This window comes from Zonotrichia albicollis, chromosome 12 (assembly GCF_047830755.1).
Source record: "Zonotrichia albicollis isolate bZonAlb1 chromosome 12, bZonAlb1.hap1, whole genome shotgun sequence".
NCBI classification, from domain to species: Eukaryota; Metazoa; Chordata; class Aves; order Passeriformes; family Passerellidae; genus Zonotrichia; species Zonotrichia albicollis.
In genome coordinates this window covers 4,751,018-4,775,492 of record NC_133830.1, presented here as the reverse complement: position 1 = coordinate 4,775,492, position 24,475 = coordinate 4,751,018, and the positions used below count along the sequence as shown (strand labels likewise).

Genomic DNA, 24,475 nt, shown 5'->3' with positions numbered 1-24,475 from the left:
TGGTTTTGGTAGCACACTTTTCAGTTTATTGACCTATACAAAATAATAGGTCTAAAAAATTCAGGAGTAGTAAAAGAATAAGCAAAAAGAGCTCTCGCATTTCTAGAAGGCTATACAAATATGCAAAACCAAGGAAATAAGTTATTTTTTATTTTGTTTTTGTTCGTTTAATTCCAAATTGCGACTCTAATAATACAAACAACTAAGTACCAGCTTAACAAGTGTGTCCTTCTGTATATATTACATGCTCTGGAATACTGGTAAAAAACGTCAAAAAAGTTTATCAGAAACCTTTCTATTCACAATATGAACAAGGAGTAACTAATCTTCTGTATAAAAGAACAAAAGAGCACCATTTCTGGAATCCTGAAGCACAGTACAGCTGAGAAACGAGAGAGATTTTACCATATGCAGACGAGTCATCAGGAATCAGGCAGGATAACCCCGTGCCAGTTTGTTCCTACAGATGGATGACCTGAGGTAGGTTTATCCCTCTTAAATCCAGACTGCAGTCACGTGTTTTTTTCCTACACAAATGGTTCTGTGAAAAGGTTCTGTTCTGCCACTCAGTGACTCTGACACGCACCTGGCAGTTCAGGTGACTCCTGGTACAATCCTAATGCCCCTCATTTTAAGGCACCCACTTGGCTGTTTGTGTTTGCATCCACCTTAGAACACTGGCAACTGCTACCAAATTGTTCCTGGGGCTCCCCACTGCAGATGCTTGACCCACTGTGGCACAGCAACCTGTCATTGTCACCACTGAACAGGGGTCACTGTGCAGCCACGGTGAAAATTTGCCTACTCCTCCACAGTGAAGTTGTACCATGGAAAGGTCATTAAATGGGCCATAATTAATTATGTTTTATCATGGAAAAGAGAATTCAAAGTTCACTGCTTCTGTTTCCAAATCCACAACTAGCTATTAGTTTTACACGACGTATGCGAATTTTCTTTCTTTCCAGAACTTGCTTGTGGTGCTAACAAACACTCTTAACAACACCCCAAAAACTAGACAGACTCATTCAAACCTCCATAATAAAAAAACTCCAGCCTTCCTTCAAGTAATGTTCCAATACTGATTCAGTCATCCTTTGCCTCACTCACACACACACATCTATCCTTCATAAGCCTATGAAACCTCTTCCAGGTCCTCATAAGCCATGGCAGAATAAATTTTCATTTTTTCTTCTTCTTTCAGACATCAGACTTGTGCTCTTATAAATCCTGGTTTTTCCATAAGAGTCTCCTTTTCACATTTTAATTTTTTTTCTCTGAGGTTTGCCTTCAACACCTTCCAATCTTCCCAAAAAGTGCTTGCTAAATATAAATACTTCAACCAAGTGCTGCAGCTGCTCGTAGATGAACTGTGGCTTGCCCTGGGCTGTACGGATTCACAAAGAGACGCCATTCGTGGTAAGACTTTGTCAGTTTGCTACAGTCCCTCTGAATGCTGAATTCCACCTTTCCCAGCAGGACAAACAGCCTCTGCTTCCTCTTTTTGTTCCTTTTGCAAAGTTCCACCCGAGGCCGGGTGCAGTGTTCTGTGCAAGGCACGCGGGGGTAGAGGGAGTGAGTGAGTGAGGGGCTGCACGGGGGCTACACCAGCGTCCCGGGCTTGGAGTCCTCGTGCCAGAACAGCCTCTGCTCACTGCTGGGCAGCTCTGCCTCCAGGCCATCCTCCTCGTCCCCTCCCAGCTGGCTCGGCTCCACGTAGGTCCTGCAACACAGACAGGGCACCAGCGTCAGCCGAGGGTCCTCCCCATGCACCTCCCTTGGGCTCAGAGCGATGCTGGATATTTTGAGTTTGCCTCCAAGCACAAACTCATTTTTGTGCTGTAATCAGTAAAGCTGTCTGCCAGAGTAATCCCAACTGCTCCAAACTGTCATAGTATCACAGACTGGTTTGGCTTGGAGGGATTTTAAAGCTCACCTTGTTCCAACATCCCTGCCCTGGGCAGGGACACCTTCCACTACACCACATTGCTCCAAGCCCCATCCAACCTGGCCTCGAGCTCTGTCAAGGCTGTTGGGTGTACTGATTGCTTGTTTGCCATAATCACATTAAAGTAGAAAATAAAGCAGATGAACAATCAGACAAGTGATTAAGAATGTGGAAAATTAATAGCTAATGAACCTCATTTAGATAAAGCTGCTAATACAAGCAGAATTTTCAAAGCTCAATTATGAGAAATTAAAAAATTAGTAGAAACAGTATTTTTAAACACTGTTGCCATAGATATTTTAAATCACTTCAGTAAAACAGCCCATAGCACTTAGCTTAGAAAAAAAAAAAGATCTAGCAGCAGCTTTTATGTATTCCCTTACACTTTCATTTATTTTAAAACAAACAGAATTAAAAATTCAGTATTTTCACACAAGTCGGTCTGGCAGCAAGCACAAACTGCAACCCACAAAGCAGGAGGCACACGTGGGGTACTTATTACACTGAGCATAAGTGCATTTCAATGTGATGGCATTTGTGGGGGCAGAGCCATTCCCCAGGGCAGGAGCTTTCTGTCCTCACAGCCAAGTGCTCTGCAGTGCGGGGGGACAAATCCAAACACAAAACTGCCCTCACAACACCAATTTTCTAAATACCCTTCATCCTGGCTCTTTGAAATCAAGCTGATTTGCTCAGATTTAAGAGCCAGTGACATGCAGGAGGAAGGGCAGGAAAATCTTCAGGTATTCCACTCACCTGCTCTGCAAAGGAAGGTTGCCATAAACATTCCCGTAACAGCTGGCATAGGAGGAATGAGACAACGTATCGTAGTCTGAAAGTCCCAGTGCAAGGGGGGTTCTCCAGTTCCCAGCAGTGTTTGTAGAAGATGCTGGAATTAAAAAAAGGATTACAACAAATTATACCTTTCTTAGAACAAATTACACCATTCTTCAGCTAAATCAGCTCAGGCAAACAAGACCATTCTCATCAATGATCTCTATGGGGTTTTGCAGGACACAGGCAGACAATGCAAACACAAAATATGATTTACAAGGCCTGTAAAGGTGGTATTCTGGAGCTCTTAAAGTGCTTGCTGACACATTCAGTGATGCTCGCTAGGCTTTATTTTGGAAGCCATCACAGCCACTGCATTTACATGGCATGAAGCTTTGTACACTGCTTCTAGTTGCTAAAAATACCTGTTTGAAACTCAAATGCTCTTTGTCCTTCTCTAGGTTACTGTGCTTGCACAAAGAGCAAAAGGCTGATTTACCCTTAGGAGAAGATAACAAGCAAGACTTTCCATCCAAGAACAGAACAAGATCCTACTTGGCTCCTCATGCACCTTTCAGGACAGAGCTCTGCTGACTCCACTGAGGCAGTGACGGGGCAGAGCTGACAGCACAGCAGGGACTTACAAAACCACTGGGCACAGATGAAATCAGACCTTACCCGAAGAGAAAGACGACACCCGACTGCTGGGCGAGCACGGCGTCTGCAGAGCAGTGAAGCCCAAACTCCTCTGAGACCCTCGGTCAGACTCAAAGCCCGCCTGCAGGCCGTGACCCTGCTCCTTCTGGCTGGAGGCACGCTGGTACCAGCCCCGGAGATGCTCTGCTACTAAGGCCTTGTGAATGTTTTTGGTTATGTGCTCCGTTTTAGCCACCTGCTTCCTGGGGAGCCTGAGGGTGGCGTAGGGGTTGTGTGGGACTCTGTCCACCTCGTCCTCGTGGTAGGAGCGGAATTCCCGGTACCGCTCGTAGCCGTAGTGCGCCGAGGAGCGGTACGAGGGGTTCACGCTGTACTGCCCCTCTGTGTCGCTCTCATAAACGTACCCCCCGTTGTAATAAACGTCAGGCTCAGTGTAAGGGGAGTACCCAGGAATGTAGTAATTAGAGGAAGGCTGCTCCTGGTTTTTGTGGAAGACAGCGCTGCGGGCGTCCTTGTGCGCCAGGTTCGGCATGCTCCCCGAACTCGCGGCGGAAATGTTGTGTTTCTTGGAGCGCCTCCGGCCCCTGGTCCTGTTGTCGAGGGTCTGGGTGGTGTAATAAGGGTTGGGAGTGGGCGTCACGCAGTAATACTCTGCACTGGACTGGCTGGTGTAGGATGATCCGTCGTCCAGGATCTCTGTGCTGCTGCTCCGCTGGGACTTGCAGAGTGAGAAGGCGGGCTTGTCAGCGGGAGCCTCGGACAGCAGGTGGGTCTGGGACTCCAGGCTCCCGCTGCGCTGCCGGCAGTGGCGCGGGGAAACATCTGGCCTGCAACAATGCAGATGTTGGCTGGTTAAAGGCAAGTCTCACACAAATAAACACTCAGAGCACGCAAGGACAGGTCAGCTGCCTCCCCAGCCCAAGCACAACGCAAATCCAGCCTTATGTTTCCACACAGAGTATTTGCAATGCACAGAACTCAGTTTGGCTGAATTTTGTATTGGCTCCAACAGCAGGAGATCTGCCTTATAATAATCTGTCAGGCTGAGCAAGGTTAATCTGTGACAGGGACACACTGAGCTAAGGTCACAAACACACATTTGGTAATGATTTACGGGAGGGCTCCCTCAATCACCTGCAAACCTGCTGCTATTGATGTGCTCCATGGAGCTGTTCTAGCTCAAAGTGTCCAAATGCCATAGATACACACAGCCAACACTGATAATGGAAGCTGTCTGAATCCCAGTAGCTCTGCTTGTAAACAGAGAACTCTTCATCAGTAAACATAAGGTAAACATCAGAACTCTCCATCTCCATTCCTTTATAAAAGGAATAGCTTAGACAAGTAACGAGCTTGGAGCACAACATGCAAATATGGGTTTCCTTTGGATCTGCCTCTCAAGGCTGCATTACCCCACCAAACACACCTTGAGCTCTTGATAACATTCTGAGAGATGCTTAGCATCTCTCCTTCTCCACCATGGACTGGCTTCCCACAGTAATACCTCCACCCAACATTCAGAAAGCAGTGGGAATCCTTACACTGGGTACAGCTGCTAGCACCAGATCTGACATGATCACACACGACATGACCACACAATCATCTGCAAACCTACTGCTCTTGATGTACTCCAGGGAGCTGTTATAGCTCATAAAGTGCTCAAATCCCATAGATTTGGGATGGACACACAGCTGACACTAACGATGGGAGCTGTCTGAATCCCAGTAACTCTGCTTGTAAACAGGGAACTCTCCATCAGGCCTCACATGAATTATGTCAGCTCTGACAAAGCACCTGCTGAAACACTGATACCCCGCCGTGGCAAAACCGCCCAGCCATCAACCCTCCGCCCTCTTAACACCGTTTGCTTTCACTCCTGTGCCTCCCCAGCCAGGTGTGACACCCAAAGCAGAGGTTCCTTACTGCAGGTGGCTGCTGCTGTAGGCGTTGCGGGTCAGCACGGGGGTGGTGGGCATGCTCCTGCCGCCCTGCGGCGGCGCCGGCCGCTCCAGCGCGCGGAATGGGCTGCTGTGCGTCGAGAGCGTGTCCCTGCAGCAAAGGGGACACACACAGTGAGGTTAAACATCCCCCCACAAGTCACAGCACACCCACTACGGGCACCTGAGGTCTTGGAGAAGCAAAAGGAAGGGTGGAATGTCGCCCTGATTTTTTTAAGTTTTTCTAAGCCTTCTGATGTTGATGTTCTTGTAACGAACTTTCTCACGCACTTTCTGTAAATAGCTCATTGTTCTGCATTCTTTTATGGAGGAGGAGAAATCTGATGGACTGTTGGTTTGTCCAGTGTCATTGGAGAGGTGGGCACTGTCACCTCCAATCCACTGTCACTTGTGGAAAACTGTAAATGTTGGAGTTAGAAAATAAACTTCCCTTTTCTTCTTCACCTTGAGAGCAGCAGTGTGAGCTTGTGTTCGTGTCCTACAGTGACAGTGGAACAAACGTAAGTGGATGTGTGACAAAGAGAGTTGGTAAATAGGAAGAAAAATGTAATCCCTTCCTGTGGTTAAAGGGAGTGTTCACAGGATCAGCAGCAGGACAAGCTGCTGCCAAAGGAGAGAACCACAGAGGAGAGACAGAGCAGCAAAAAAATGAGGCTTTCAAATGAAGCACATGGGTATATATGGCTATAATTTGACTTCTGAACTTCATGCAGAGGAGTTTTCTGCCAGTCTTGAGGGACAGATGAGAAAAAAAGCAAGACATGGCATTGCTCAAAACTCTGAAACATTTTTAATTGTCTCTTCAACAGCCTGTTCACCCAAGACGGTCCAAGAAATCTCAGGATCAGGAGGAATCCCTACACTGGAGCGGCTTGCACCAGATCTCACAATCATCTGCTAACCTACTGCTCTTGATGTGCTCCATGGAGCTGTTCTAGCTAATAAAGTGCTCAAATCCCACAGATTTAGGCTGGAGACACAGCTGACACCGATGATGGAAGCTGTCTGAATTCCGGTAACTCTGCTTATAAACAGAGAATTCTCCATCAGGCCTCACATGAATTATGTCTGCTCTGATAATGTACCTGCTGAAACACTGATACCATCAGGAGGGATGGGGAGGGTTTGGTGCTGTCTGAATCCACTAAGCACAGCCATCAGGAAAATGACAAGTTGTTAAAAGAACACTGAAAAAACCCCAGAAACTGACACAAAGAATGACAGCACCAGCAACTCCTTAAATGCAGCCCTTGCTATTATATTTCTCACCCATCTCAAACCTCTTCACAAAAATTACAGTACTCTTTGGTGTGAGATACTGTGTCAACTGCTTATGCACATTTTGGGGAGCTCAATTTGAAACTTCAGCTCCCATCTCCAAACCCAGAGGAGCAAGGAGCAGTGGGCTCTGCTGGGATGCTCAGCAGGGACAGGAGCAGCTCATGGCAGCAGGTGCAGAGCGCAGCAGCAGTGAGATTTGCCTACCTGGAGTGTCTGCTTTCCAAGAGCTGCTCGTTTATGGATGACTTCCTGAGGTGAATTCTCTCCACGCCAAGGGACTTTGGTGGGGGAAGCCTTGGAGAAAGCTGTGCAGAGCTGGGTCTCTGTGCTGCTGCAGGAAGGGATTCACTGACTGTTGGAAAGGAATAGGCACTCTGTTAGAGCAAAATCCCTGATATTTCTGCCCTGTGTGCAAATCTGTGGCCCCTAAGGAGAAGCACTTTGCAGTGCAGAGACAATGACAGGAGCTGTGGGTCTAGAAGAGATTTCCTGCCTGCACTGAGCTCTCTGCACACAGACAGGACATTGTGGAGCCTCCTACAGATCCCAGCAGCACTGGGACTACACCCAGCTTGGGGCTGTGCCAGATCACAGAATGGGAAAACATCTGTTTGCAGAGCAATCCTTCCCAGAGCCAAGCAGACAAGCTCAGCCTCTGCAAAGGCCAGTTCCTCTCCCTCAGCTTCCAGCTCTTGAAAATGACATTTTAAGAATTAGTCTTGAAACACAACCTGAAAGAGACTGACTTCAAAAGCGACTGAATGAGCAAAGGGAACTGACAGACACATTTGGCTGAAGGCAATTGGGAAGGTGCTGGTTTGATCCTTGTTCTCACTTTGCTTAGGGCACAACCAGGTCCCGACAGAGCCAACAGGAAACTCCAACTAATAAATATAAATGCAGGACCAGCACCACAGAGAACACCTTCACAAGCCTGGCTGCACTTCTACTTGTACAAGCAGGAATCAGGTGTAAATTCATTTTATGGCACCACCTGGTTTGTACAAGTCTAAAACTGGGACAAAGTGAGATCAGAATCAGGCCCAAACCGAAAAGTGAGTAATAATTTAGATAATGTTTGTCCCCAAATGATGATTATCCAGTTTAAGGGAGAGGCAGGCCAAGTCCTTTCCACCTTGTGGAACAGGGTGTGAGTGTGTCTGTGGGTGTGTGTGTGAAATGAGTAAGCTGAGCAAACACCAACCCATGCAAGATGCAAGCTCACCAGGGAGCAGATAAACGTAAATAGAGCGTTAGTATCTGTGACTATTGCACCTTTCTCTAAGTTTTATGGTGGCTGTGAGGGCAGAAGGGCTGGGCTAATTCTCCCAATTTGTAAGTCCTTCAGTTCTAGGCCAGGCCCTAGGGACAACAGATTTGACACTCACAGTGTCCTCAGCTTGCAGGTTGGTCATGTTAAAACCAACTTCCTTCTCTGAAGATGACTCAGGCCAGCTCACAGAGCAGAACCCTTCAGAAACTAACCCATTAAGAGGAAGGACATTCCTGAGTAGCTATTTTTTCCTCTGCTATAAAGTAATTTATCATCAAAAGCCACCAAAATTAGAGAACAATATAATGACTTTTACTGGAAGGGACCTTAAAGGTCATCTCATTCCAACTCCCTGCCATGGCCAGGGAAATCTTCCTCTAAAATGCTTTGCTCAAAGCCCTATCCAGCCTGGCCTTGAACACTTTCAGGGATGGGACACGCTAAAGAACATTAAGTCAAAGAAATATCTCTGAATTGACAAACTTCTTGAGGAAAAAAAAAGGATAAGCATCATACCATCATCATAGGTGGTTGTGTCTGACAGGGAGCTGCTCTCAGATGGAATTATGTCATCTGTGAATAAAAACAAACACTTTAAGCATAAAAGAGCCAACATCAACTTACAAACAACTTAATACAGTTTATTTTCTAGAGTTTCAGAGCCAGCTGATACTTGTAACACTGCAATCCTTATTCTTTAGCCTAAAGACAGTCCTGGTGCATCATCACTGTGTGTGCTCGCTGCACTTCAGCAAGCGACCCAGGTAATTATCAAAGGAGATTTTTTCTTCTTTTTTTAATCTGCAGCAGGAATCATGCCAAGACTTACAAAGGTGTTTTCCACCCCACTTCCAACAGATCTCACAGGGTGTTTTGGTGCTTCAGTTGGAGTCAGGAGCCTACACAGACATGCAGATCTTGGCTGTTAGCAGCTAATCTCCTCTAGGTACACCTGAAACCCCACCAGGTAGGTACAAAAAAGCCTTTTAAAATTTGGCACTCACTTTTGAGTGTTTCATCAGCACACAGATCCTGTTTCAATTAAAGTAAGATCAATCCAGAGTAGTTCCACTGATTTCTATCAAGGTATTGCAAATTCCAGCAACACAGAAAACAGGAACTGTTGCATGGGCGTACTAATTTTTTGGTTTTTTTTACATTTTGTTGTTTATTCACAGCACTTGACTGTACCTGTCTCACCTTGATGCTACACAATAAGAAGTAGCCTGTCCTCACTCAGGTTTGGGGCACAACACCAGCAGCAGAGAAATGAGGCTGAACTAGAGATAATTAACCTATGGACAGCTCAATCCCTAGGCTGGTTCTGACAAGATATGGCACAAAATCTCCATGAATCTTCAAGCATGGGAGAAAGGAAGCAATAAAAAGTGAGAGTGGCAGCCACTTTGTGCATGACACCTGCCTGTGCCCCCAGTGCAATGTGCACTGCTGCTGCTGCCACAGCTTGCTGCCAGCAAAGCTCTGGTTACAAGAATGCAGCAAAGAGAGCAGCTGTTCAAAAACAGCAAAAACCAGCACTGGCCCCTGCCCTGGGGGGATTGTCAGACCACCGAGGATGGGCTGCAGCTCTGCTTGCAACCTGACACTGGGAAACAGCTCCAGGGGAGCTGATTAATGTGGGTTTGACCACAGGGTGGTAAAACAAGGAACTGGGCCCAGAGTGGGGAGGAACAAAGGCTGCTGAGGGAAAGAAAAAAGCCAGCCTAAAGCTACAGGGCTGGGCTCAGGGGGGTGTGCAGTGCTGACATACTCAGGCATGGTGACATATCTGAATTGAAATCCCAGGTCTGTGAAACTCCCTGCAAAGGAGGAAGAAACTCTGGGCTAGAGAGGGAGGAAAGAGAAGAGAAAGTGGAACACGGAAAGCAGTCCAGTATGTCCTTCACCTCCTATCCCTTGGGGCTGGAAACAGCTATGGCTTGCTTCAATAAATCAGTGGGACTGTTTAACATATTGCTTCCAACAAGTAATTCCCCGAACTCACAGACTCGAGTGACTCATCACTGCTGAGCCTCCTGAAACCCAGAGCTGGAGCTCAAGAGCACTGCTGGTGACGGTGACAAGGTTACACATAAAAATCAATTATTGAGCAGGGCACAGCTCTGCTGCAGGTAAACAAACACACACTGCAGGCTGAGAGCCTGGCACTGGAAGGGAATGCAGTGCTTATTGCTGGCTTGGACAACAGAGGAAAACACTGCCAACAACAACAGTGGCACCCAACAACAACAATGGATGGATGGATCTCTGCTCACCAGCCTTCCTGGTCATTGCCACACACCAGGTGCCCCAGGAAATACAGGACCTTCCACAATCACTATCCACACTGGTGAGCAAGGGACTGGAAAAACAGATGTCTCCCTCCCCTCTGTCAATCAGGAACAAGCTGGGCCACATTAAATGCTGATTATCAGCCTTTCAGAATAATCATTTGTGATGATGGATAGCCCAGTGATGCCGTGGTGTGTCAGGGGTAAGGATCCAAAACTCCTTCAACTGGCTTGGATACCAAAAGGTTTTCATACATTATCAACAAAGCAGCAAGAATCTCACTTCCCTTAGGAGAAACACACTAAGAATGGAGGGGCCAGGAGTATCTGCTTTTGCTGTGCTCATCAGTGGCAACTGGGTTTAGTAAAAAAATCTGTTTGCTACTAATTGCATTCATAAACTCCTGAAATTTTCTGGGAAAGGAGGAATTTTGAATCAAGAAGCAATGTCCTCCATCCTGCAGAGAACCCTGCCTGCTCTGGTTCTGCTGGAACTGCAGCACCACAGGAGGGATGGCAGAGATGCTCCATGTGCCATCTCAGATGCACAACGGCACTCATCCCACCAGGAATTCCGGCATCAGAAAAGCTTCACCCAAGGTGCTGCTGGAGCCTTTCGGTGCACACCATCTTCAGCCCATAGCTGTGCTTGCTCCTAAAACTGTGGCCACTCTGCCCCTACCTACACCAGTGCACTGAACCTATCAGATGCAGCAGTTTCATCTCCCTTGTCTTATTTAACTGCCTTGGAGAAGATAAAAACCATACAGAAAAAACGTACACAAAGTTTCTAAGTAAGCCAAATTGCTCTTTTCCCCTCCTGTTTGCATCAGAACTTGGGGAATTCTCTCACCTGGCAGCGCCAGAGTTGACTTCTGGGTTGGTTTTTTGCCACATTTGATTCTATATTCATTTATGGAGTTTTCTATCTCTTGCAGCTTTTTTACAGCATCAGCATACTCTTGCTTTCTTTTCTTCTTCACGTTTTTGCAGAGGTCTGGCTCGCTGGCAAGTTTCTTTGCAGCTTCCACCAGCTTTTGGTGTATGATAAAATTGCTCTCCAAGTCCTGCAAAGTAGGATCCTGCAAATTCATGAGAGAAGTTATTTGCTTGTACTCCAAAGAGAAATGATCAATGAAAGTCATTAATATAAAGATCTATTTTTGTGGTGGTGAAGTGAAATTTTGAGCACAAAATGCAGAAATAGCAAAGTTTATACAAAAGACAATCTCAGCATATGAAAGTCTTAGATCTTATTTCTGACTAGAGTACAGTTTTGAGATCTCTTGGGCAAGGTCCAAAGTTCTGAAGCCCAGGTGACATAACACATACTCTTAAATTCAGGTTTAGGCTGCTAAACCTCCTGCTATGAGTCCAACCCTGAAAACATCACTCAAAATCTCTCCCTACTTCAGAGAATACAAAAATGGAAATTGGTATCACCATACCTACGTAAGAGGGAGTTTCAGGCTTTAATTAATTGTTTGTAAACTACTTTGAGAAGCTCAGATGAAAGGCACTGCAGAAGTGCTAAGCAACAGGTTATTAAATCTGGTCAGCAGGATTTTGGTTTAATAGCATTTAAGCAGTCCACAAAATCACTTTGCTGCAGACAAGGAGCACAGCAGCCCTGAGAGGCAGGGCAGTGAGTTTCTGGTGAAAGACAGATGCCAAGTGCCCAACACCTACTTATTTGGATGATACAGCCTGTTAACAAATCTCACAAGGAATGAGGGGGAATGGAGTGTGTCCAGAAACTGCAAACATCTGAATTATCCTATCACTTGAGTCAGTCCATGCCAGCAAAGTTCATTTAAGCCTCTTGAGCAATGCAGGGAGGTTTTACTCAGGTGGAACCTTCATTAAGCCACAGATAAAACTCCTCCTCCTGTCACCTGTCACAAAACTATGCTCACAGAGAGATGATTTTGCAAGGGGGACAGAGCACACCCTTGCCGTGTTCTGGGTTCAAACACCATCCCAACACGACACAAATCAACGCTCCAGAAATGCCACAGGCTGCCAAATGGCATTATGCACCTGATCTTCTCTAATTAGCAGCAAAACATCCATTAAAATTCATGCAGGGATTCAGCTTGGGTGAACTTCAGGCCTTTAGCAACAGCCAATTTCCTGGTCAGTTCAAAGCGTGGCTGAAAGAAGGGCAGAACCCACCAAAACTTCCCACTCCACACAAACAATTTCCCACTCCACACAAACAACTGCCCCAGCTGCCTCCCCTCAAAGCCCCAGGGAAGAGCTGGATGATCTCCAAGGGCTCTGGGCCCTGGTGTGGGCAGCCCAGCCCTGTGTGCACACAAGGTGCTGTGCTCACCTCCTCGCTGGGGAGCAGGTTGTCGTCCAGCTTGAACGCGGTGCCCACGCGCCTCCTCACCTGGGGAGGCTCCTCCCCTGCCCCCAGGGGATACTCCTTGGGCATCTTCCCCGTCAGCTCCTGGTGGGGAACAACACACAGGGCTCCAGGTGAGGCCCAGGGGGAGGGAAGGGCTCCCACCTGCCCGAGCCCAGGGTGGGGTGCAGCTCTCTCACCGCCTCGCGCAGGCAGATCTTCTTCAGCTCCTCAACCTTCTGAAGGAGTTTCTCCTGAAGGAGTTTCTCCTTCTTCTTTAGTTCCATAATTTTCTCCTTCTTTTGTTCTTCACTGACCTCTGAGTCCTGAGAGCCTGGAAAACACATTCTGTTATCAGAGGATTTCCAGGTAAAGGCCATTTTAATTGGCTGATAGTCTCATTTCCCTTTTTACAAACAAGCCCCATTAAACCTGGCTACTTCACATTTATGTGCACTGTTACCTGATGAGATCAAACTGCCATTGCTGGCCATGATAAGCTGGTTCTTGGCCTCCAAAGTCACCAGCTTTGACACTTTTGGAGTTCCCATCTCTGTCAGATCCATGGCGATATCATCCAAACTTCTGGCTGACGGAATTTTTGCCTGAAGGAGTTAAAAAAAACCCAACAGCCCCATTGAGTTACCTCTAATTAACTTCAGAACACATCACAGAAGATGACATTTCACACATCATCTCCCACAAAATTAAGGGCTAAAGCAACACAGGTGCTTGTGGTATTTAAGGTCATTGGCATTCCCTTCCCCTCTCCCCAAAACCCTGAACCATCTCCCAGCTCAAAATCTCTGCAGCTTTCAAAACAAACACAGGAAAGGAGACAAAAGAAAAGGCAGATTAGACACCCAGACATGGGAATTCCCTCCTCCATGATTACACTTCCATAGGCCTTAACTGCAGGCAGACTAAAATGGATCAAATACCAATACCACCACTAACAGACTGCTCAAAAAGCTGACAAAAACAATCTGTAGCTTTTCTCTGGAGAGTAGTTCATCCGTGGAAGAACACATGCTGAAAGGTGTTGAAACCCATGCTTGCAGTAAAATGCCTCATAACTTACTTTGCTTTGCTTCCTGTCCAAGTAAAACTGGTGCTGACTGATTGCCATCACCCAGATGGACTTGATCAGGGAAGTGTTTGCATACCAGGTCTGCACCACCAGCCCACTCTGACCAAAGGTCCTTCTTGACACTGAAATCCTGAGGAGGTGAAAAGAAATGCAATTTCAAGACAGGTCTTTGAGGTTTAAAGTCCACAATGCCTCTCTCTTAACCAGGTGAGGCTCAGCCTTTATTTCAGGGATGCAAAAATTCAGATTTCCTCCATCCCATCACCCAGGGCTGCTACAGATTTGGCGATGACAAACAGTCCTCCCCCTGCAACTCCCTGAATGGATACACAGGGATCTGAGAGGACACCCAGAGCTGTGACAGCCCCAGTCTGCCCCACCAAAAAGCTGGATCAGGATCAATCCCAAAGCCCAGAGGAAACTCAGGGGTCAGCTCTGAGGCACCTCCCACCCCATCCACCAACAGGTGATGATGAGTCCTCACTGTGGGCAAAGATGAACCCCGATGGCAGAACCCCCTCAGCCTCACCTGCGGGGATCGTGCACCTCCACAGCAAACTTCTTCTCACGGAAATACAGATTTTCCAGCTGCTTCCATTGAAATAGCTGCAAGAATTGGGAGAGAGAAGCAGAACACGGTCACTAAATCTCCAAACCTCTCACCCCCCCAGGTGATATCATTTCAGCAAATTAAAATTTCTGAGTATCCCCAGCTATGGCATGGACTGAGCAGTAACTACATTCATAACATCAATTAAAAGAAGCACATAAGTATAGGATGCCCCCTCAGTAATTTCACACTCTTACAGACAATGTGTTGCAAATTGAGGATTTTGCCAGTGACAACATCTGCCTCCATCAATAGCACATTTAATTTCACTGCTAGAAGTTTCCAGAGATCTTGGCAGGGCAGCTAAAGTAATTTTCTCTCTGATTAAACGCAAAAATCCCTTTACAAAGTAATTGTATAGACAACTATGGTCTACTTCCCTAGTCAGAACATCCCCAGAGAATGGCAGCAGCTTGGAAAAACCAAAATTTTTTTCTTGTGAAGACACTGTGTGAGACATCCAGCGTGACATTTTGGAGCACAGGTACAGCATGTACAGAACAACAGCAGCTACAGGAGGAAGCCACCCCCAGCACATCCTCCTGCTAGAAACCCACGTATTTCCTGCAAAGTGCCAGCTGGGAGAAGAGATCAAAGTCAGCTGGGGCTTGGCAGCTGCACCCGTGGGATCAGAATTTCATCTCAATTCGCTCTCCTTTTGCAGCAGCAGCATCAGCCCTGCTGATCCCCCTGGGGATGAATGAGCCACCGGGGGCTGCATCTTCCCAGCCCAGCCTCGCGGGTTTGGGCAGCAGCACCTTCTCCAGCAGTGCCAGGGTGCCTGGATGTACATGGCATGTCCCCAGGGATGTCCCCCTGACCATGGAGGGCACACAGGTGTGGCAGCATGACGGAGTTCACATCAGCTGCTCCCACGGAGATACTGGGGGTGCTTCCTCCCAGCTGGGCAGGCAGGGACAGGGTTCAGTGAGAGATCAGCCCTGGACACCAGGGATCCAGCCAAGGCCCTCACCGCAGCTCCCTCCTTCCCCCACTGGAGCTTTTCCAAAGCCTCCAAGGTGCAGCCGCCACACCAGAAACCCCCAGGACACACAACATCCCCGCTGGCCTTGCCAAAACCTGACATTCCATGCTACCTCCCACTACAGAAACACTTCAGGTTTTGTAAAAGATGACATGTTAGGCTGTGATGCATCTGAAGCATTTCTAACACCATGAAACATAGCCCAGCACATTTGTGTTTCAGGGGAAAAGTGGCTCTTTCAGCAGCCTTTCTCTCTGTTTAATTAAAACTTTCCTAGGACTACAACTGCCTATTAGAACCTGCCATAGAAAAAGCAAAGCCAAGTGGAAATGCAATTTACTAGAATTAATAAGTTATTTTCTCAACGGTTGTGGAAGTTTCCCTCTGCTGCTTAAATAAGTTTATGTTTGTCTCACAGCCCTCCTGCCCAGCCACAGCGCTGTCAGAAACGCCTCTTTACAACTCTGTGTGAACTTTGAAAACAAATACATTTACAAAAACGCCAAAGGAAACAACCCAAGCAATGTGCCAGGACACTGAGCAATAGGTGCCCGTGGGTGCCGATCTCAGCCGGGATCCTGGTACTGCTCCCCGCGCCCTGCACTCACCTGGCCGCATGAAAATAAAGACATTTACCAAAAGGAGAGAGGAAACAACCCAGGCAGTGTGCCAGGACATTGAGCAATAGGTGCCCACGGGTGCTGATGCCAGCCGGGATCCCGGCACAGCCCCGGCTGCTCCCGCGCCCCGCACTCACCTGCCTGCATGAAAGTAAATACATTTACAAAAACGCGAAAGAAAACAACTCGAGCAATGTGCCAGGACATTGAGCAATAGGTACCCATGGGTGCTGATCCCAGCCGGGATCCCGGCACAGCTCTGGCTGTTCTCCGCACTCACCTGGCCGCATGAAAATAAATACATTTACACAAACGCGAAAGGAAACAACCCAAGCAGTCTGCCAGGACATTGAGCAATAGGTGCCGATCCCAGCCGGGATCCTGGCACTGCCCCCTGCATCCCGCACTCACCTGGCCGCATGAAAATAAATACATTTACAAAAACGCGAGAGGAAACAACCCAAGCGGTGTGACAGGACATTGAGCAACAGGTGCCCGTGGGTGCTTCAGCAGCGATCCCGGCTGGGATCCTGGTACTGCTCCCGCGTCCCGCACTCACCTGCCCGCAGCCCCGATCCCGATCGCGGCTCCCCGGCCCCGCCGGGCAGTGCCAGGGCTGGCATGGGCAGGGCACAGCCGTGCTGTCTGTCTGTCGGTCCGTCCGTCCCGCCGCTGTGCTGCGGCAGCCTCGCCTCCCAGTGCTGACACACGCCTGACATCACCGCCCACCCGCTCGGCGCCGCGCCTCCCACACCCCGCTGTTCCCCAGATCCAGGGAAAACCCAACGGCGAGCGAACAACGAGGATTCCACCGAGGGGCTGCACCCCTGGGAGCCCCTCCCCGGGTTCCTGGGGGGCTCAGGGCCGTGGGGGCTGCCCGGGGTCCCCGCGGAGCCGAGTCCTGCCCCGGCAGCCCTGACTCACACCCAGAGGCAGCAGCAGGTTCCACCAGCAGCATCATCCCGGCCGCCGCTCCCACGCCCGTAAAATCCATGGGCGTGCTTCAAACATGACCTCTGCAGAAAAAACTGCCTCTTATCGTGGCGGGGGATGATTCCCCGTCCCCTTTTTATCACTTCCTTTGGGGTTTTCCCCCTCTCCGGATGCGCTCGGCGTTCCAAAGGGTTGCGGGAAAACGGAGCACCTGTCCCAAGGTGAGGAGGGGCGCGTTTGGCGGCAGGGCAAAATGCAGCAGCCCCAGCCCCTGGAGCAGCCTCCTGCCCTGGCAGAGGGACAGAGGGACACGGGGGTCTGCGCTAATCTGACACTTCCAGTACCAAGAAAAAAAAAAAAAAAGGCGTTTGCATTTTTAAGAAAACCTGCAGGGAACTGCCTCAGGATGTGGGTAGAGCTTTTCTCCATTTCCTCCCCACCCTGTGAGATCCATCCCAGCCCAAAAGGAGCTGACGGGCGCCCCAAGCATTCACAGCTGGGTACATTCAGCACAAAGACATCTCTGCCTCCTTGCACAAAGTCTGGGATAACTGCAGCTCCCCCCTCTGCTGCTCCCATCCCATCCCATCCCATCCCACAGATGGGAATTGTACCCAAGACACATCTTTGCTCTTGAGGACTGAAAAAGTGCCCTGTCCTCAGACTATCTCACTTAAGAACAATATAAGCTCCTTAGCTATCACCTCATCTGACAAACCCTCCTAACTCAGGTCCTTGTAAAAAAAAAGCTGGTGATTAAATGAACGGCTTTAGGTAAGTTGTGAGCCAGTAATATTTATACAGATGCAAATAAAATAATCCTGAATGAAAGTATTACACTTTCCTGCCTAGCACACTTGGATTCATGAAAGGCAAGAGGGAAAAAATGGACTCAGTACAAATAAGGACAAAGCAATAAAGTAATAAACTTTCTTCAACTGAAATTTTTCTAACTCGTGGTCAAAAGGCAACGCTCAGGAAACCGTCAGTACTCTAGAGATATCCTGCTCCCTTCAAATACTCTCTATCCTGTACAGACATGTTCCTAAATAATTCCTAATTTCAATCTTACCTAAACTAAATGCATATTTAAAGACAAAAGAGTGGTAAAAAAAAACCCTGGAAATCTGGAACTGGTTTTTGAGGGCTGGAAGAACAATTAGGAATAATTAAAATGTTTTTGTGGAAGTTTTGCAATGTATGTTCCCTTTAACCAGATGATTAAGTCCACCTGAGCTAATTAATGTTTTCTTAATAGCCTTCCCATCCATGTAGGTTGTCAGATCCTTAAATGCTCCTGAAAACTACTGAGCATCCCAGGGGCTGCCTGTCTGACTCTGAGCAGAACTTGGCCTGGTCAAGGTTGTTTTTCTGATTTTTTTTTTTGGTAGAAGGCGGAGGTGCAGCTCTGATCACATCTCATTACCCAGGCACCTCCGTGCACCAGCCAGACTCCTACCACCCACCCAGCTGCTGCTTCTCCAGCCCACGAGTTTAGGCTTCCCTGTATTTCTGCTGGGATTCAATCGCAGATACCAGGGAGCACTGAACAAAAAGGAATCGCCATCCCTCCTGCACAAAAAGAACCATAATAGTTAAGGCAGCCCAAAGGCACATAGCAGGGCTAAGTGCTGAAACACCTTAAAAGCAGCAGCTGGTTTTTCACCTGGCTGATCTGGTATTCAGTTTTGAATAAAATGCAGGTTTGTCCCGGCCTGACAGCAGGAGCAAACTGGCTCAGAAGAACGGCCCTGTCAGGATTGCAGGCAGGAGCTGCCAGGGACCCTGCCCAAAGAGCTGCTCAGGCTCCTGGCTCAGTATCACTGTGAGCCTGATGGATTTTGTTTAAAAAACAATATTTTAGTATTTTTTACAAGGTTTCTTTTTGCACCCAGGTGTAAATGTGGAGAGCAGCTCAGTGCAGGGGCTGTGTGGCCTCAAGCTGCTGCACCAGCCCACTGTGCCAGAACTGTTCCCAAGGTTAGTGACAAATTCTGACCAAGAGCTAAATGACCCAAACCTCAGGTTTTCCACCCAAAGGGTCCTTGAGTAAGGTCAGCATGAAGTGCAAGGCATGGCACAGTGTTTGCAGCAGCCTTTCCCTCGGGAAGCACTTCCAAAGCACCTCGTGGTACGTGCGGTGCCCAGCAAGCAGCACCTCAGGAACTGGCTGGGAACAGCAATCTGCAGACAAATCTGGCAATTCAGAGCAAGGAAACATAAAAGATTTCTGCCCACAGGAATGCACCCCACCCGAGGAGGGAAATTACCACCCTGGCAGCGCGGGCTGTGCTTCAGCCCCTCCGCTGCTCTCAGCTGTCTGGCACCCTGCCTTCAGCTGGAATCCTGGGTCCCACTGCTGCTCTGCTTGCCCGTGGAGAGAGGCACCTGAGGAGATGGCAGCAGAGCCAAACTGCCCCACCTGCAGCAACTTCTGAGGGAGGGAGGCAGGCAGCTCCCTCCTGTGCCAGCACAGCTCGGCAGAGCTCACCTGCACGCATCCTTCATCCCTTAAATATTAAACCAGTCCTCTAAAAACCTTTTCAGTCATGTATTTTTCTAATAGCTTCTGATGATTTTGTGCCTGGTCCTCACTAGCACTGGCCTCATAAGACTGAGAGATGTCTTAACATCAAAATACCCCAAAACATTTGTGTTTTGCAGCAGGTGACATTCAAGCAACTTTTTGCACATCTGGAAAGATCTGAATTTCAAAGCAGCCTCATAAAACCTCTGTGTTTTTTTTAAGTAATTGTGTGAGCTTAGTATCTTCTATCTAAATCAATGGCTTGGTGAGAAATAAACACCATAAAAGAAATCTCTGCCTAATTAGAGCTGCCTGCTGAGGAGGCTGTTCCAATGCTGCTGTGTTCTCAACTATTCAGCAAAGCAGGACAGCAAATTTACATGAAGTCAATGTTCTGCAAGGGAAAACTTTCAGCATCAACTCCTAGCATATGTTGATTTAAGAAAGAAGTATCATAATACCTCCTCCTCAGAGCTCAGGAGCAATGCATCCCAACAAAGAGAAAGTAATGAAAAAGTGTCAGGACGCTTGCAAGGATGAACAAAGAGCTCCTGGACAAACCCAGTCACCAAAAGATCCCCAAAGAGGGTGGGAGAAATACAGAGAAATTGTCTGAGCAGCCAGGGGTTGGGTTTGGAAAGCTAAAGCCCTCAAAGTATTAAATCCAGCCAGGGATATTGTGAAGGTGATGAGGCACTGGCACAGGATCCCTGGGAGTGTCCAAGGCCAGGCTGGATGGGGTTTGGAGCACCCTGGGATAGTGGAAGGTGTCCCTGCCACGGCAGGAGGGTTGAAATGAGATGATCTTTCAGCCCACACCATCCTGTGATAAACATACCCCATCATTTCAAAACGAGTACATGATAATAAAAACACTTCTGAGAACACAGTGCAGTCAAGACATCAAGCAGCAGAAATTATATTCTTGGACATTTGAAACAATGCCACAGCAAGATCAGTTCTATTCTTCAGATAACAGAGTTAATTTATCACGAGGGAGTCACCCACAGAAACACAATGAAGTGGGAGAACAAGTCAGAGAGCCAGCAAGCTGCCTTCTCCAGCCCTCAGAGGATCCTCACGTATTGGCTGAACGCAGAATAAACTCAACTCATGCCTTAATACACCCTCCATTAACAAGACTTGCATTGTTTATCTCACCAGTGAGAAGAATGGGGTAGAGATAAAGGGAGATCTATTCTGGCTTGAAATGACAAACCAAGTCCTGGGACCTGTTTTATACTTTTCCTAATTGATTCAGAGGATGCTGGGGACAGGATCTTGGCATGCCACCTCACAGCAAGCAGAGGCACTTCTCCAAGCAGGAGGTGACTCTCAATATTAACTGCAACTGAATGAGAATATGTTTGCAAAGCAGCAGGACTGCAGAGCTAATCCCAGGTCTGAGCTCAAATCTGAACAAGAGTTGCCAAACCCAGTCTGTTTTAATGCCCTGTGAGACTTCAGGATGATAATCAAGTGAGCTCAGTATAACCTCCAGCCAGAATGGAGCCGCTGCTTTTATCTACAGAGACAATTTTCATAAATGACACAGAAAATAATTCTCCCTTTTCAGTCTTTTACAGAGCTGGAGCCCAGTGCTTCCCTCAGTGCCTCAGCTGGCACTCCTGGTGATGGGGAACACTTGGGCTTTTCTAGAAACTGCTCCTGAAGCAACACAACCTCCCAGGAGTGACTTGGAGCAACAGAACTCCCTTGTCCAAACTATCTCAGGTCAACCAGCAGAATATTAATAGCTGGAGACAAACCTCCCCAGCCAGCTGTGCACAGACAGACAGACAGACAGCCAGGGCAGGTTCTCCAGGTCCAGCCCCGAGTCACACACTGGGCTCCCCTCAGCCCTGGCTGATAGGGATCTGGGGATTGCTTCACCCAGGCCTCTCCTGCAAGTTCCTTCCTGTGAGCAGCTCTCAGCCTTGGACTCCATGCACTGGTGTTGATCCAATAACAAAACCTTGGGATAACCACTGCGCTCCAAGGCTCAGATTTGGGTGTCTTGGCCTGAAGACCTACTTGGATAAAGCTAAAGGATTTCACTTTTTTAAGAGGGTGGTTATGTTTCTTTGGATTTAACTGAGCCTCCATTAATGGGTGCAACTAATGTAGATTTTATTTCTATTAATAGTAAAATTTTATTCTAAATATGGACTTGGCTCTTGCAGGATGCCTGTGATTCTGTGGTGAAGCAAACACATCTGACAGCACTGCAGAAAAGACAAGAGGAGCAGAATCAATCTCCCTGGTGTGAATTCACTGCAGCACAAGCATCAATTCCATATAAAAAGCTCCCATCCAAAATGTTGCAGCTTTCCCACCACAACCAGTGTCAGAGGGGTTTGCACACTCAGAGATCCCCTGCAGCTTCAAAATTCAGGAAGGCCAACTTGGTTTTCATTAGACTTGGACTCAGCCTTTCCATCTTATTATTCTCTATTTATCTATCAGCTGCATGTATATTTAAACATCACCAACTGGAGAAGGGGAGCACAATGAGGATGCTCTTTCCCAGATGGCTGGGGATTAAACCATGGATCAAAACTGCTGTTGTGTTTAACAGCTGGATAACACCAGCACACGACAGTTGTGAGTTTGGCTCCGTTCCCAAAAAGCAAAGCAAGAAAATTCTGCTAAATCCAGCAAAACTAGCACTGCTGCTCCAAAAGACAGGAATAGTTCACATGCCAATTCCCCTCCTGCCTGCTGCTCCAGAGAGACTCCTGGGAGATTCAGGCAAGCTGTCCACACTCTTCTCTCTCTGAAATAAATTCTGATACATTCATAAACATGAACAAACAACAACACTGATTAAAAGGAATTTCTGCTTGCTGCATCACAGGCAGCTGGGCTGTAGCTACACTGAAGTATTATCTCAGCATTTTAACTCCAAACCCAAGTCTGGGTGTGGGTGCCCCTCTAGACCTGATGTCTGCTTTTCCTCCCAAAAGTGATCCAATTCCAATCACTAACCCAAAGTGCTCTTTGTATTTCAAACCCTGAAACATTTTTCATATAAAGAAACTGTCTGTATATTTACCAACTTGTTAAAGGCAATCATGGCTCAGGACAAGCTGTGGCTTACATCATTTTTGTCCCTTTGCACTGACACCAGGAAAATCCATACAGCCCCACAGTTTCAATGAGATTACTGTAATTAAACCTTCCACCTGCATTTAGGCTCCTCTCTCTCCCCTTTAAATCTCTATGCTCTGTGGTATAATTATAATTTCAGTGAAGCCAACAACTATTCTCATTTCCATTGTCATGCTTCCACTGCAGAGATGACCTCTGGTTTTTATTTTATTTTTCTTAAGCACAACTCCTGCTGCATTCAAAGTCAACGCCTCGTAACTAACTGTAGCAGGGTGTGACTTGGTATCTGGGCCCTGCTGACCTTAAAAATTTTTCTTAATCTGCCTGGTTGATGTTGCAAACTGAAATCCCACAAGCATAAGAAATGCTTGGCGAAGCAATGCTTTCAGCCAGGCAGGCTCCATTTTCTTGGAGAGCGTTGCTGGTCACAGCTGGACATCTTGGCTGCAGAATGAACTTTTCCTGGCTGGAAAATCTTATGGATGTTGCCTAAAATCAGGGAAGTGCTTAAGGGCAAGAGGACCTCCTTGGTGCTCTCCTTTGACATTCAATAGCTTCAAGTTGACTTGATTTACAGAGGGTTCCTCCTGTGTCTTTCAGTGCAGGCATGGGAAGAGACACTTGGGATAAAACTCTGTATTTTACTAAACAAAGTGAAGGAGGACATGAGAGCTCGCCCTTGGACACACAGGTACATAAATACACCAAAAGAAACCAAGTCATAGCCTGCTCTGGAAAAAGACAAGATCAAGTTGGAAGCTTGAAGGGGGGGATTACTCTTTAACAAGGAAGTTTTGTTAAGCTGTGCTTTTTGGCACCAATACACTAAACAATATCATTTTGCAAATGTAAAAATTCCCTGGCGGGGAGCACAACTTCATGTGAACTCCTGCCCAGATCATTCCTGGGGAAAGAACAGCCAACTCCCAGGTCTCCATCCCCTCATGGCTTAGATGTTTCTAGTAAAGACACACCGGGAAGCAGTGGGTTGGAAAAGGAGAAGAATGAATTCCAGTACTTGGCATTTATTCTCAATTTCCCCTTAGAATTTATGGAAGCACACACTTCAACAAGCCTTCGATTTCACACAGTTCCTCTTGTATTCTGCCTGTATCAGTGGAGCCTTTAATGTTCCATGCACAAAAAAAACCCCACCTACAAAAGTGAAGTGAAAACACTGCCCGAGCACAAGGCCTTGCAGAAACACAACTGCCTCATATTTCTGTAGTTATCCCTGGGGGCTGCCAAAATCCCCATCCTGAGACCACCAAACTCAAGACATACGAGCCAAAGCTCCCAAAGGGAGTTTCCACAATCTAGGAGAGGCAGAGATTTGCTGCCTCAGTGCCAGCAGAACTCTCCTTCTGCCTCCAGCCTTTGGTCTTTTGCCCACCACTCTAATAAGCAACAGCTTAAAAGAGTAAATCCTGACATGCAACACCACACCATGTTCCCCCCACAAAAAAAAAAATCAGATACAGAAAAAAACTTACTTTTCTGGGCTTAACTTTGTCTTGTAAGTCGTACTGGCCGATTCCTTTGTAACTTATTCCAAGCCACCACGGGATTCCTTGTTTATCCTGAAAAATGGGATGTCTACGTCAACCAAGAGCTACTTAAGAATGAGGCAATTCCAGGATTAGAGCCCTTTTCACTCTGTGACAAGCACAAGTAGGTACAGAGCAAGGATTTTTCTGGCAAACAAATTGAGGTGAAGTGGATTGCTGGGGTGAAGGTGGAAACTTTCTCCCAGAGGCACAAACCCAGGTGGTGGCTGTGCAACGTGGGCAGAAAAGCAAGAGTGCTGCTGGAACAACAGGGTGTCACTGCTGGAGGAGTGGCTGTGAAGGGGAAGGACAGGGGACAGAAAAAAAACTGTGGCCAATGACTGCCAATACCCCTAAATTCAGGCATGGGCAGCCACAGGAGGAGACACCAGCACAAAACAGCAGCTTCTCAGGTACCACAGTCATGGCCATGACTCAAAAGCAAGGAGACATCATCTCTGCTGAGCTCTTCTGCACAAAGCACTTTGGCCCCGGCTCTGCTCTACAAGTGGGAATAAATGGG

The 24,475-nt window shown here is 47.5% G+C and overlaps 1 protein-coding gene across 5 annotated transcripts in view; it reads right to left on the bottom strand.

Annotated features, from left to right (window-relative positions):
• The window catches only part of FRMD4B (FERM domain containing 4B), a 125,693-nt gene continuing 101,218 nt past the window's right edge, over window positions 1–24,475 (bottom strand). For all 5 annotated transcript variants that reach the window (XM_074550385.1, XM_074550386.1, XM_074550383.1 and 2 more), the window contains exons 11-23: window positions 23,899–23,985; window positions 14,149–14,225; window positions 13,611–13,749; window positions 12,993–13,134; window positions 12,730–12,863; window positions 12,515–12,634; window positions 11,033–11,261; window positions 8,405–8,461; window positions 6,820–6,967; window positions 5,300–5,425; window positions 3,398–4,203; window positions 2,702–2,834; window positions 1–1,720 (exon numbers count right to left, since the gene is read on the bottom strand). In XM_074550385.1, the coding sequence (XP_074406486.1) occupies window positions 1,600–1,720; window positions 2,702–2,834; window positions 3,398–4,203; window positions 5,300–5,425; window positions 6,820–6,967; window positions 8,405–8,461; window positions 11,033–11,261; window positions 12,515–12,634; window positions 12,730–12,863; window positions 12,993–13,134; window positions 13,611–13,749; window positions 14,149–14,225; window positions 23,899–23,985 (2,319 nt within the window). In that variant the 3' untranslated portion in view covers window positions 1–1,599. The remainder of the gene's footprint in view (window positions 1,721–2,701; window positions 2,835–3,397; window positions 4,204–5,299; window positions 5,426–6,819; window positions 6,968–8,404; window positions 8,462–11,032; window positions 11,262–12,514; window positions 12,635–12,729; window positions 12,864–12,992; window positions 13,135–13,610; window positions 13,750–14,148; window positions 14,226–23,898; window positions 23,986–24,475) is intronic.